Here is a 12,926-nt window from a genome sequence, read left to right as displayed (position 1 = left end):
TCTCTCTCTCTCTCTCTCTCTCTCTCTGTCTCGTTTCTCGGCTGCTTTTGTTCCTCTTTTTCCCTATTCCTCGCCCACTCGCCTTCTTCCCCTTTCTCTCTCCTTCTCTTTGACGTATCGTTAAATTTGAATCTCTCATTATCCTCGAGAGACGTTTAGGATCTCGTCGTTCGCAATTAGAACAACGTATATCCTTCGTTTTCACGATCTCTTTCTAAATGTAATATACAGGGTGTCTTACACTCTCCTCCAGGCATTTTGTAGGGACGTAGAATGGGTTGATGTGAACATAAAAGTCCTGTACCGTTTTGCGATATTCGCAATAATTATCGAGATATTAATTGTAGAAAATTTGTGAATGATCATGCAGGATATGGCAAATGAGTTATAATAGCGACAGGTGAGGTGAACATAAAAGTCCTATATCGTTTTGCGATATTCGCAATAATTATCGAGATATTAATTGTAGAAAACTTATAAATGATCATGCAGAATATGGTAAATGAGTTATAGTAGCGACGATTGCCGTCGTGTACTTATACTTTAGGTCAAATTGAACAAAAAAGTCCTCTACCGTTTTGCAAATAATCACTTAAATTCTTAATTATTAATTAAAGAAGATGAGTGCATTACCACGCAAAATCGTGCAATAATCTTCTTTAATTAACAATTAAAAATCTATGTGATTATTTGAAAAATGGTAGAGGACTTTTTTGTTCAATTTGACCTAAAATATAAGTACACGACGGCAATCGTCGCTACTATAACTCATTTACCATATTCTGCATGATCATTTATAAGTTTTCTACAATTAATATCTCGATAATTATTGCGAATATCGCAAAACGATATAGGACTTTTATGTTCACCTCACCTGTTCTACGTCCCCACAAAATGCCCGGAGGAGAGTGTGAGACACCCTGTATACTCGTTCCTGTTTGTTGAACAACTTGCAAAGCAAAGTAAAACAGCCAATAAAAATTGCTCAGGTAAGCACAAACGATTCTCGATCGAATGGCATTAAGTAATGTGTGATGGTTGGTTGGATCAATTAGTTGCTGACTATTTCTTAATACTCTCGTAATGTTTTCACTGTTGAAGCACAAACGTGGCACGGTGGCACGAACAGATGTAAAAGAAGTACAAACAAACTGTGTCATGGATTTCTTTTCCTGTCGAAATCAATTACCAGGTTTTCACTAATGAGTAATAACGTAGAGTAAAGCGCAACATAAAAATCGTTAACATAAAGCTGTTTAATATAAAGTACCGACACGTAAAAGTGATAATTTAGACAACATTTAAAGAGGATTGTGCTTAAGTCAGGTACATCATTGCGTATCCATTCTGGTTACTTCGCGAGAAACATAATTGCTCTCGGAAGACGCGAAGATTTAAAAGTAGCGGAAGATTCGGATTTCAAAGCATATGATTCTTCAATAGAATTATTTTCTCAGCGCGTAATATTAAGGCTCTGCTATCTCGTTGCAGAAAGTCTGAATTGACGCCTAGCAGTGTCGAGAACACGAAATAGCCGTGTCAGCGTAGCTGATTGGCTAACACTAGGCCAGGCTCACGCTAGGCTTCGCTTGACACCTCGGAAAAATAATTACGTTTTATTGCGTTATTTAGCAGTTTCTCCGTGAACTGTGTATATTATCGTGATCCTCACAGCCGTAAAATATGCAGCAAACTCTGTGGTACTGGTGATACATTGCGAAAATCGAGAAATTAAATGTATTCATACATGCTGATATCTTAGCTGTCAAACCACCGTGACAGCCGAAAAATGTACCATTATTTCAGGAATTATTTTACGATGTTACGTGATACATCAGCCAGATATCTAAGTTTGCTGTACTTTTTACAGGTTTCAGGATTAAGAAAATATTTGGTTTTTCAGGGAAAAGTAAAAAATAAAGCAATAAAATGCAACTATTTTTCGGTATTCTTTTCTCGTTTCTGATGTCATCAAACCAATATGACCGCGCTAGAAATAGCAGAGCTTTAATCGTAGATTTATCTCTCGGTTATCGAAGTTCCGAACGCTTTGATGGATCTATTTAACGCTTATCTTGTCTCTTGGAATGCATATAATTTTATCTAGTTTTCTTTTAACGCTTACTCAGTCCTTATCGCTTCTGTCCTTGTCAATGTTAGTCGATCTTTACGCGACGCTAGCAACGATATCTCAGTAAGTCACGTCGATAGAAGCTGTGAGTTGCACCGACCACTTTGCATATTGAATCACACCCGCGCGAGTCGCAGTTTAGCGTCGTCCTCGACGAATATCCCGCGACCAGCCGCTGCACCGGTCACCGGAAATAGCCTCCGTCCCGGAATCTCATTACCCCCGGATAGTTCTTGTCGTCGTTGTCCGATATCTAGACGCCACTCGGTCGCCCGGCCCGAGGGGGGAATTCAAAGATTCTGTCAATTCCAGGGCATTTCCATATATCCTACTTGGTAATTTCATCGGCTTCCGGAAGAATTGTCGCGGCCCTTCGCCGCTGATCCCACGACGCCGAGCGCCATGCGAAGCGCTATCGACAGTCGCCGCAGGTTCGCGTATATCGGTATTCGCTCGAAAAGCCGAAGTCAATGCACGCGCACGTGTTCGATATCATAGACAAGCACGTCACCCATCGCGTCTGATATCCAGTATGCAGTATCTCGCGATATTCATAGTCGGTGATATATATATAAGTATCAAAGAAATCAGTGATAAGCAAACATTGTTGTCGAAGCTACATTGTGCGAGATTACTGTGTAATAAGAGCGTTTTCCTTTGAATTACTTATTAGAGTCGGTTGTCAACGATTTATCCACGTCTGTTCATATATAATTCTCGTTTGTTCATCAAGTAGAAATGGAATATTTACAGAAGAAACACGAAAAACGGACAATTAGCATCCCGAAGTGCCAATTTCTTAAAAGTAAAAGCCATCCCCTAAACTAACATGCCATTCGTTTGTCCACGATTTGTCCACATTTGTTCATAAATAATTTCGTTTTATTCACTCCCCCGCTTCTAAAAAAGTTATAACTACATAAAAAAATTGCACTAATATTGTCATGAGCATTTCTATACAATAAAGAACAAAGTGTAGTTAACCTACACTTAAATTTAGTTGTGCCAGATTTGATTCAATCTGGTGGCACAATCAAACTTATATGTGAATTAACCATACTGTTTTTTCCATGCGTTTTGCTTTCAGTTATATATTTATCGTATTTGCGTATTAATGTAAAACGCTATCATTCTCTCACTATCTTTCTATCGTTCCCATTATCGTTCTTGCTAATAAATATTAAGCCTGTCATCGAGTTATGACTGCCACACCCTGGTGTATATTCTTTTGCATGATTCACAATCGTGATGTCTCTTCATCCTGCGTTGGATTTCTTTATACAGTTGAGTTCACCTTCAAATAAAGTTCAAGTTGTGACAAAGGAAATGGACTTATGAGCGCAAAATGATTCATAAAAATGTAGGACATCGCTTGACATAGAACTTGATCAATTTCAGCAAAACAATAGCCGATAGCCGATATCACACACGATAAAGTCTTTGTCTGTAAAGCGAGTCTGGCCTGATAACAAGTTTCTTTGCGCGACGTGATTAAGTGTTGAGCAGGCAGTGTTCACTCGTAAACGGTCGAGTGAGCATTTCAGGCTCGAGTGAATACTTCAGACTCACTAAATAATATGAAAATAATGGCAAAAATAACAGTAGCTACGTTATACTTGATAGTGTTTTTGGTGCTCGCGTATTTCACGTATGGTGAGTACAAAGGTAAATATCATCAGTGCCGTTAACGTGACCGATTTGAATTTCCGCGACGCGCTTCGAGGAGACAGCGTGTTTGTTGGTGTGCGTTTCCGTAAATGGGAATTTCGTGTTGCGTAGCTGCGTTAATAATGTGCATTGTCGAATCATAAATTCGCGAGGGTCGCGCTCCGATAAAATCGTCACGGTTAATTAATTTTTCGTTTAACTCGCCGATAATTACCGTGGAATACATGCATCCCGGAACATAGTCTTCGCGTTCACGGCGTGAATAATGCGATAACCGATTCGTGCGTTGTGGAATATTACGAGTTCCGCTCTACTGGCCAATCCTTTTGTCGTTGCGCAATTTAGATTTCATTTCGCGACAGCGCGATACACGGTGTGCACAGTGTGGTAACGATATTTGGATGATGATTCGTGCATCAGGTTTGTCGGCGAAACATTATACCGGTCGCTTCATGAATTTGACGACTTATGGTTTAACCGGTCGTATAGTCAACGGGACCAAGGCCGTTTCGATGCAATTCCCTCATCAGGTAACACTCGTCGATTGACCTTTAACCTTCTAACCGTGTTCGTTTCGGGTATACTTTGACCATGTTCAAGATCTAAATAGACCTAATGGTGAGAACTCACTATTTAATTGACATTTTTTTATATTTTTTATTTTAGCATTATATAAAGTAATTTAGTACAATATGTACTGACTTTTTTTAAAATAACTCGAAAAATCGCGAAGTATCACATTTGTATTTAGAATATTACAAAAACTGTGTGAACTTTGAAACTGCTCTGGGTCAAAAAAGACGCACGGCTAGAAGGTTAATCGAACGTGAATCTGATAGCATGTGCGCTTTTCTTAGGTGTCTTTGAAGCGCAGCTGGTCCGAGGGTCATTTTTGCGGCGGAAGTATCATCAGTGACAAATTAGTCCTCACTGCGGGTCACTGCATGTATCTTCGGTAGATCGCGATTTCAAGTATCTTAACTCTATGCTCCAATGCGCAGTTTAGTTCGCCATTAATTTAATTCTAGGAAATTCTATGTCCAGTGAACACATCGTGTTTGCTCTAACAAAAATTAAACTTTGCAATTTACAACTGTAGTTTTTACTACAAGAACAACAGTACACCTTGATTTTCAGCAAGTTTCTTCTAATTTCTTACTCAAACTCGCTAGATTTCAGTCTGATTCCAGATACGCTGAAAGTCATTTGGAAAATAATTAAAGAACGCAAAAAGTTATTTAGTCAATAATTAATGATCAATTTAAATGGATTTAAATCAACTTAATTGAAAATTATTGTGAGTCGCTTGAATTATTTCGAACGTTTGCGTCTATAATTTCCAAAATAATATTTTGTCGTAGATTGTGTGACTCAGCATATTTTATATCCGTTTCTTTCTTGAGAAGTTTATTCACCAGGCATGTATGTTCAGGGTATCCTCAAGGGGCGTATTTACAGTGGTATTTACCGAGAAAGCTACCCATAAATTCACAATTTATCGAGCAAAATTACGTTTTCATATATTTATTTCACTGTCTAAATAATAAATAAAAAATGTAGATAATAAAATTATTCTAAATAATAATTTAACTAATTTCATGATACCATCTTGCCACATTTTATTCAGTGCTATTCAAAAACATAAAACAGCAATTTTCTGGCCTATAATCGACCATTGCATAAAAACGATGTAGTCAATACTACTCTTCCTTTTATTCCGCATTTTATAATATGTAATATTTATAACGATACATTTTTTATTTAGATAATGTCATTTTTTACGAAGTTAAATTGGAATAATAATCATCTATATTGCTCCTATTGTAATGTTACGTATAAAAAATTGCGGTATTTAGTAACAAGTTTCTCATGAAACGTAATAAATCGACGTAAATACGACGTAAATACGACGTAAATAAATTGTATGAAATTTTAAGCACAAGTGTTTTATTTCAATGAATGTTAGGTTATACGTTTGTAAAATTTTAAGCATTTTAGCTTAGGTGAATAAACTTCTTAACAAACAGATTACCTTGGTTTGTGACACGTCGATGAATTGTTTTTATTTGTACATCAATGTTCTGTATAAAACCTAATCGCGAATTATACCAGACAACATAATGTCTAGAATCGGAACATAAGACGTCTTAAAGATAGTCTTTAAAACGTTTTAAAGACATTTATACGTAATACGTAATGAAATACATCTTAAAGATGATCTCTAAGACGTCTTATGTCCCGATTTTAAACATTATGTTGTCTGGGAGTAATCAGATCGGTAAGATAAACGGAGCGATCAATTATGCAGTGATAGTATCATCGAACCTTGGACTATCCTCGTGGTTGCCGGAGAGATGAGATTAACCGACATTACTCCGGCCGGTCAGAGACGGAATGTGAAAGTCATCACATTGCATCCGCGCTTTAACAACATTACTTTACAAAACGACGTTGCCATTTTGGAAGTACGTTCAATGACTCATTGTGTATTACAAACCATACCCATCGCTGAAAACATTCCCATAATTTTTAAAACGAACGCGGCCCACGTTTGATTTTCCAGCTATCGATACCCTTCGCGATGACTCCGGAAGTTCGTAGCGCTGCCTTACCGACTTCTGATGTTACACCCAAAGCATTGTGCGTGGTGTCCGGATGGGGGTATCAATCGGCGGTGAGTACACAGCGAAATCCTTTAACCGCAGGACAACTTGCTTCTAACGAGAAAGCTCTGTTTCCTGAGGTTAAAACTTAAAGCCTCTCGGGCTAACACGCTCAAGTTTCAGAATATTCCCATAGTGTCCAACGATCTGATGTACGTAGAACTACCTATTCGCGAACCGAGGGAATGTCGCGAGTTGCTCATCAACATAACGACAATATACCCAGGAATGTACTGCGCCGGCTTCCTCAAGGGAGGCAAAGACGCCTGTCAAGTAATATACGTCATTCTTTTCTTTTGTGTACACAGAAAACAAATATTCTAGTTTGGAAAATATCTTCTTTGATATGTTTATTTTCAAACGAGATTATGTAGTTTTAAGCGAAGATAAGTTATTCGCGCAAGAATATATTTTACATGATTCAACAAAGAGATATCTGTTATATCTATTATTTAAAAATAATTTTTACTAAGAAACATCAAATATTGGATTGAAAGTATGAGGTTTTTTAAGTGTCGAAAGAAGATATCATTATCACTACGATAACTATATTGTGCTTTTTACTGTATTCGACTGTTACAGTATTCGAATAAAATTGTGACATTGTTAAAATTCAAGGCCAAAAATCTTCTAACAAAGTCACATAATGTTCATTATATATGAAACAATGATCGTTAATTTGAATATATTAATTTTAAGTGGACAACAATTTTTTCCTTTTTGTGTACAATTCGCGGGATAATTACTTTATTAATATTTTCCAGGGCGATTCCGGCGGCGGTATGGTTTGCAACGGCATTTTAACCGGTGTTGTTTCTGGCGGCCAAGGATGTGCGTTACCAAAGTTTCCTGGCGTGTATTCGAACGTTTTTTACTACAAAGATTGGATAGAATCAACAATTGGACAGAATATCAACAATATAAAGGAACAAAAAGAAGATGGGCCTAATTCTTGCGCGCGTAAAACCCCGAGGATCATGGCCGTTGTTTCATTCTTCGTCCTATTGATTATGATTAATTAAGATTGATAGGACCTTGAGATTGATATTCTTTGTTAGCATATAGATACGCCGAGATATTTGCCGACACCGTGAAACGAATCACAGGATTTTATAGCTGCGTACCGAGTGATACATGCGAGTGAATTGCCTCGTGTAGTAAATGAAAAATTTTAAATTAACGAGAAAATTTGCATGGTTTACCTGGCTGTGCACGAAACAATTCCCAGGGATGTTTCCATCGTGTTTTACAATTCATTGCTAACGAACACTCAATTGATTGTTTACTTCGCAAGAGATTTTATATCAGGACGCGTGCGGCAAATACGTTTATCTACATGCTATGTGAAAAACCTGAGAGCGAGCTGTAACAATAATTATTTCCTAAACAATAATAAGTACTGTTGCATTTACACGATTATTTATTACATCCCGTTATTTTGCAAAATTTCAAAAGCTTCGACTTGTATTCAAGCTTATCTTATTGTTTATCTCATAGCTTCTTTGCTTTTCATGTTTAAAGCTTTCAATATTTGACATTAAGAAACCAGAGTGAAAATACGTTTTAAGCCAGAGAAAGAACATGTTTTAACGATCGACTTAAAAGTGAAGAATTTTACACTTTGTGGAATCGTCGATACACCTAATGACTCGGCGAAATACCTATTTGTCTTGAGCAATTTCCGTTAATGTTATCGACGGGCAGATTAGCCGTATTACTGAAATTGTTATAAATATATTTACGCATGCTCTTAGGAAATAAACCTTATCGCATATTTATTCGCCAATGAACCACACAAATGCTCTCATTTCTATTTAAACATAAGAAAGATCTGAAATCTAATTTATTATACGAGTTCTATTCATCCTATCCGTTTTACTTATATTTAATTATTAACAGTCGATTAACGTGATTTTAAATAGCTATGATATGATAATGATAAGATAAGATTACAATTCTTATCAGTAATTGAGAATCTAATTACTTCCAATATAACGAATATAAAATAAAATCAATAGGATTTTTGCTTGGTTATCTTTCTTTAGTACATATCTTTTCAATTATAGATGTGTCACACATTAGGTTTTTCACTTTTTACAGAAATATCCACGCTTTAGAAAAGTTTGCCTACACATTTGTCTTTATCAATGAAATATATCATGACAGCGCGTGCGGTTGTCAGATATGAATGAAAAAGTATTTTTTATCTGTATAAAGATAAAAATATTCTTTACCTTTTACTCATAATACAGTTTATATTATTTTCGATTTTTTTCTGTTAATAGAACGTTATATTTTATTTATATATTCTAACAACGACTGCCAAAATGAATTTAATGATTACCGCAAAGATCATCCGAAAGAAACAGTATTGTTAATTTCTCAATGTTCAAGAGATTAATATTGTCGAAAATAAAACTTTATATATTAAAAATGTTACTTTACATTCTTACTTTTCTTTTTTGTTTAATAAGGAATTATCTCTGTATTCTGTTTATATATCACGAAGATAACTTGCGATCACGAAGTAAACTTCGATACTTTAAAAAATTCACACTGCAAGGGGAACTCTCTTTCTCTTCAGAAAGAATCTTAATTTTTAATTTCTACTCTCTTTACGAAACAAGTTTGCTTATATTAAATAACTACATCAGCATTTCCTTCGAGGTAGACGAGGGCAATCCAATTTTCATAATTTCTCACAACTGTTATTAGGTGCGAAAGGGTTAATACGAGGGGCGATTTTTCGTTGCTTCGCGCGCAAAGAGACATTCACGAGAGGCAGAAGAAAGAAAGACGAAAGAGTGAGAGAGGAGACAGAGACATATATGACGTATCCACTTTGATCTCAAACGAGAAGCAGCTCCGGCAGACGCGTAAAAAGCACATACCCACTTAATACGTGGCAGATGATACCTCGAGAAATGTATTAGCGGATTGCTCGCTGCGAAGACGGGGAAATGTCTGCGGCATATTCGCGAATCGCGCGGCTCCTTTGCCGCGTCCGCCCGGCTTCGGTGCACCGGCATTAAATTCTACGAGAGCCGGGTTCCCTTCAAAGAAACCCAGAGACTTGGCTGCTCTTTCAGATTGGATATAAATTTCACGCGCTAATATTTGCTACGCACGGAGCGAGTTGCGAGAAATTATGGGAAATTGGATCGCCATTGGCCCTTCCTTTCAATAAAATATCCGACCCGATTATTCGACATGATTAAGTAACATGTTCTGAAAACGCGCAAATCAATAATAAAAATTATGAGGAGAAATTACAATTCTTTCCAAAAATTCTCCTGCCAAGTGAATTTCCGCGAATATCAAAGTCGCCAATTGGTTTCAAAGTCATCGTGCGTACTCGAAACCGATCAGATATCCGACTTGATGAGGTCGCCGCGTTCGAACCTTCCCGACTACTGTCTGATATTCTACGTGCGAGAGGAGTCGACTTATACGTCCGGAGTGCATTTCACGTAATCGCCGATGCGTTCAGCGTGCGAAATACAGTATCTTGTTATCCAGAATGACCCTATAAAAATAGATCCCAATGCATTTTGATCGGCAAGGACAGAGCGCGGAACACCTACCGTTCGTACTCTCGCATGAATGCCCGAGCTCTTCCGGCTCGCGTGACCGCAATCTCCCGAGGCAGGCTTCCGCTTCCGAAAGTTAATCCGCGCGGAAACCCGAGACGCGCGCGCTTCGTAGGGATTTCAGGGCTTGTGTAAGCCCGATCGATGCCCAGCGACGTGATCGTGTGAGTCTACAGGAGCGAGAGCATACGAGAAAGAAAGAAAGAGAGAGAGAGAGAGAGAGAGAGAGAGAAATAGGAGAGAAGATACGACGAGAGGAAAGTGGAGTATAAAATCGGGAGACGAACGAGTCGTGGAGGCAAGGACGGGCAGAGGGGAGGACAGAAGCCGTGGCTGAAAACTGCCGCGTTTCACCTGATAAACGTAACTTCTGATACACGCGCCCCTTCGGCTTCGCTTTTTTAAGCTCAGTAGGACGTTTTTCACGAGTCTTCCGATGCCCCTCCGGGCTTTCAGCTCCACGTGTACACGCCGCTTCCTCGACGCAGAAGAAGGCGGGGGGAAGGAAGGGAGGTTTGCACACCGACAGAGTTCATTCGTGACCTTTTTAATTCCGCGGGATCGAATAAGAATTCATTAGAGGATATACAGGGCCCGGCTCTCTCTCTCCTCTCCCTCGCGCAGGGGAGGACCTTTCGGCTACCGCGGCGGGGTTTTAAATAAATTAAAAGTTTGCGCTCTTGCCGCGGGGCGAGTAACCTCGCCAAAAGCGACAGCGAGCTAAATTTGATAGGTGGGGCCTCAGGAGTTAGATAGAGCGCACTCCCGACGAGCAAGTTCCCTCTAATTACTCGCGGAATCGAAGGCGAGAGGGTGGATTCGGCGGGCGAAAAGCGCGATGGAGACTATTCAGCCCGTGCGGGAACTTCACGCGAGACTTCCGTTGCGGGCTAGAAATCGTCGAGGAAAGAGGACAAACATGCGCGCGTTTGTTACTTCAACATCAAACTTCGTACTTGTGGGAAAAAGTAAGAAAGATAGAAAGAGAGAGAGAGATATAAAAGGCGCGGAGGCGAGGACGCGTGCTCTCTCTCGACAGAGGCGTTTATTAATGACACCTTCAGCGGATTCGTGGGTATTCTGTGGGCGAGCTCATTATGTTAATTGCACATTTGCGCTATATCTGAGCACGCGCGTAGGCATTTTCGTCTCTCAGAGGTGCAATGGCAAGTTCGTTCGGCGAGCAGATGTGTGTTCCTCGCGGAAGAGCTTCCCCACCTTGTGCGATCGATCTCGACTCGTTAGATGACTCACGGATTACTCAGTTGGTTGGGTTGTGCTGCTCTCAGCACGCAGTAAAATCTTCCTCATCGTTAAATATTTCATGGGAGAAACGAACGCGCGAGTATTCTTGACGCTTCGCTCGTCGCCGTCGTCGTCGTCGTCGTCGTTAGACATAAACGTCTATAAATCCGCGGACAACTGCGTGTACAGGAACGTATACACGCGTCACAAATAGATCAATCGGGATCGTCGAACGTCGGATGGCGACGGCGTGGAGCGCCGAAGGTCGCTTACGTGATCAACGATGATTTTACGACGCATTTAAAGCCGTGAGGCGGTAAGAGGAGCGTCGACTCCGCGACGAGAGACGACTTCGAGGAACGAATCTCGCGCTTAATGACTCCGTTACGCATTAATAGTCGCCTGGAACCAGCCCGTAGATACACGAGGAAGTCGTTTCACTCGAATATGACCGGAAATTCCAATAGCTGCTACCGCGAAATAGGCAGAACGGCTGAATTTGCTTTCCGAGTGATAGTTATGCGAAAATTCGCTTTTATAATTAACTTAACGCCAGAATACCGACCACCGTGAGGCGGAATATGCAAGAGTCGCGACAGTCGAGATGCAAATTCAGCAAACTGATTGGTTGGAAAGAACTGCCTCTCGAAGATAGATTTGTTTCTCGATTATTCGTCATGTGCGTGTGACAGAAACACCTTCTCGAAGTTGTTCTCGAACGTATCGGGGGACGAAAGTCGATTCGCCGCGCGACGAAAAAACAACGCCCTCGACTTATGGACATTGATTATTAAACATCCCGCGAATCTGAGTTTCAAGCAAAGAAGAAAACTAAAAGTGACGAGAGAAAAAGAAAACAAGGACGCTCAATACCACACACGCTCAATACACGTAACCGCTATATTAATAACGTCTGTACCTTTTTTCATTAAGTCAACTTTCACTTTTGGCGCACCTTCATTACTCAAGCAAGATAAATCTTCGCTCGCTCTCGCGATAACGTCGCGCGGTTCATGCCAACAACGGTCAGCTTTGCGAAGGGAGATGAAAGAAACACGCTTAAACTTGCGTCCCGCCCACCGTGGCCCTCTCTCGTACCTCCGCATTAGCGGAAGATGCCGACGTTGACCGACTAATTAATTAAATGTAAACGCGCCACAAACTGTGCCATCTCTCTCTGTCTTTCTTCTGCATTCACCGCAATTCGTCCCCCTCGCTTTCCTTCGCTATTCGTTTCTGACGTTTCACCACGACGTTTGCCTATCCTCCATCATTTTTACGCTCATTGAGCGCGAGTTCGCCTATTCGAGAATTCCCAAGTCACTTATTTGCGTTTACCTAAGGGTCGCGTCTTCTTCGACGCAACGCAGACGGCTAATTGGCTGGCGCTCGATGTCTTTCTATGAGGAAACCGCCTGTCTTGTGACAAGCGACGTCATCCGCGACTCGCTCCAATTAGCAGGCTCTCGTGAGCTTTGCTTCCAGTTCGCATCAAAAATTAACGTTTCATTACGCGGCAAAAGCTCACGATGTCAGCCGACTAACGAGGGGTGGCTTATGCAATGTTACACTTATCTCAGGTGAACAGTGAAGTTACGTAAAGCCAGGCCAGTGAAATCATCTTCTGTA

The 12,926-nt window shown here is 40.0% G+C and overlaps 1 protein-coding gene across 5 annotated transcripts; it reads left to right on the top strand.

The window, feature by feature from the left end:
- The first annotated feature begins 3,552 nt into the window (after positions 1–3,552).
- Positions 3,553–8,236, top strand: LOC116841654 (trypsin-like). 5 transcript variants are annotated; one of them, XM_032809870.1, is made up of 7 exons: positions 3,553–3,784; positions 4,145–4,329; positions 4,657–4,754; positions 6,108–6,264; positions 6,363–6,473; positions 6,580–6,735; positions 7,227–8,236. In XM_032809870.1, exons 1-7 carry the CDS (start codon positions 3,709–3,711, stop codon positions 7,482–7,484), a joined length of 1,041 nt encoding a protein of 346 aa, XP_032665761.1. In that variant the 5' UTR covers positions 3,553–3,708; the 3' UTR covers positions 7,485–8,236. The 5 variants fall into 5 exon arrangements, with proteins under 5 accessions (XP_032665761.1, XP_032665759.1, XP_032665763.1 ...); XM_032809868.1 differs by having other exon boundaries at positions 3,553–3,796; XM_032809872.1 differs by having other exon boundaries at positions 3,574–3,784; positions 4,220–4,329.
- Positions 8,237–12,926: the final 4,690 nt, after the last annotated feature.

The sequence above is a fragment of the Odontomachus brunneus genome, unplaced genomic scaffold (genome assembly GCF_010583005.1).
Source record: "Odontomachus brunneus isolate Ranch 3 - 2012 unplaced genomic scaffold, Obru_v1 Obru_scaffold_017, whole genome shotgun sequence".
Taxonomy (NCBI): domain Eukaryota; kingdom Metazoa; phylum Arthropoda; class Insecta; order Hymenoptera; family Formicidae; genus Odontomachus; species Odontomachus brunneus.
The sequence above is the reverse complement of the archived record's forward strand: the minus strand, read 5'-3'. Positions and strand labels throughout refer to the sequence as shown.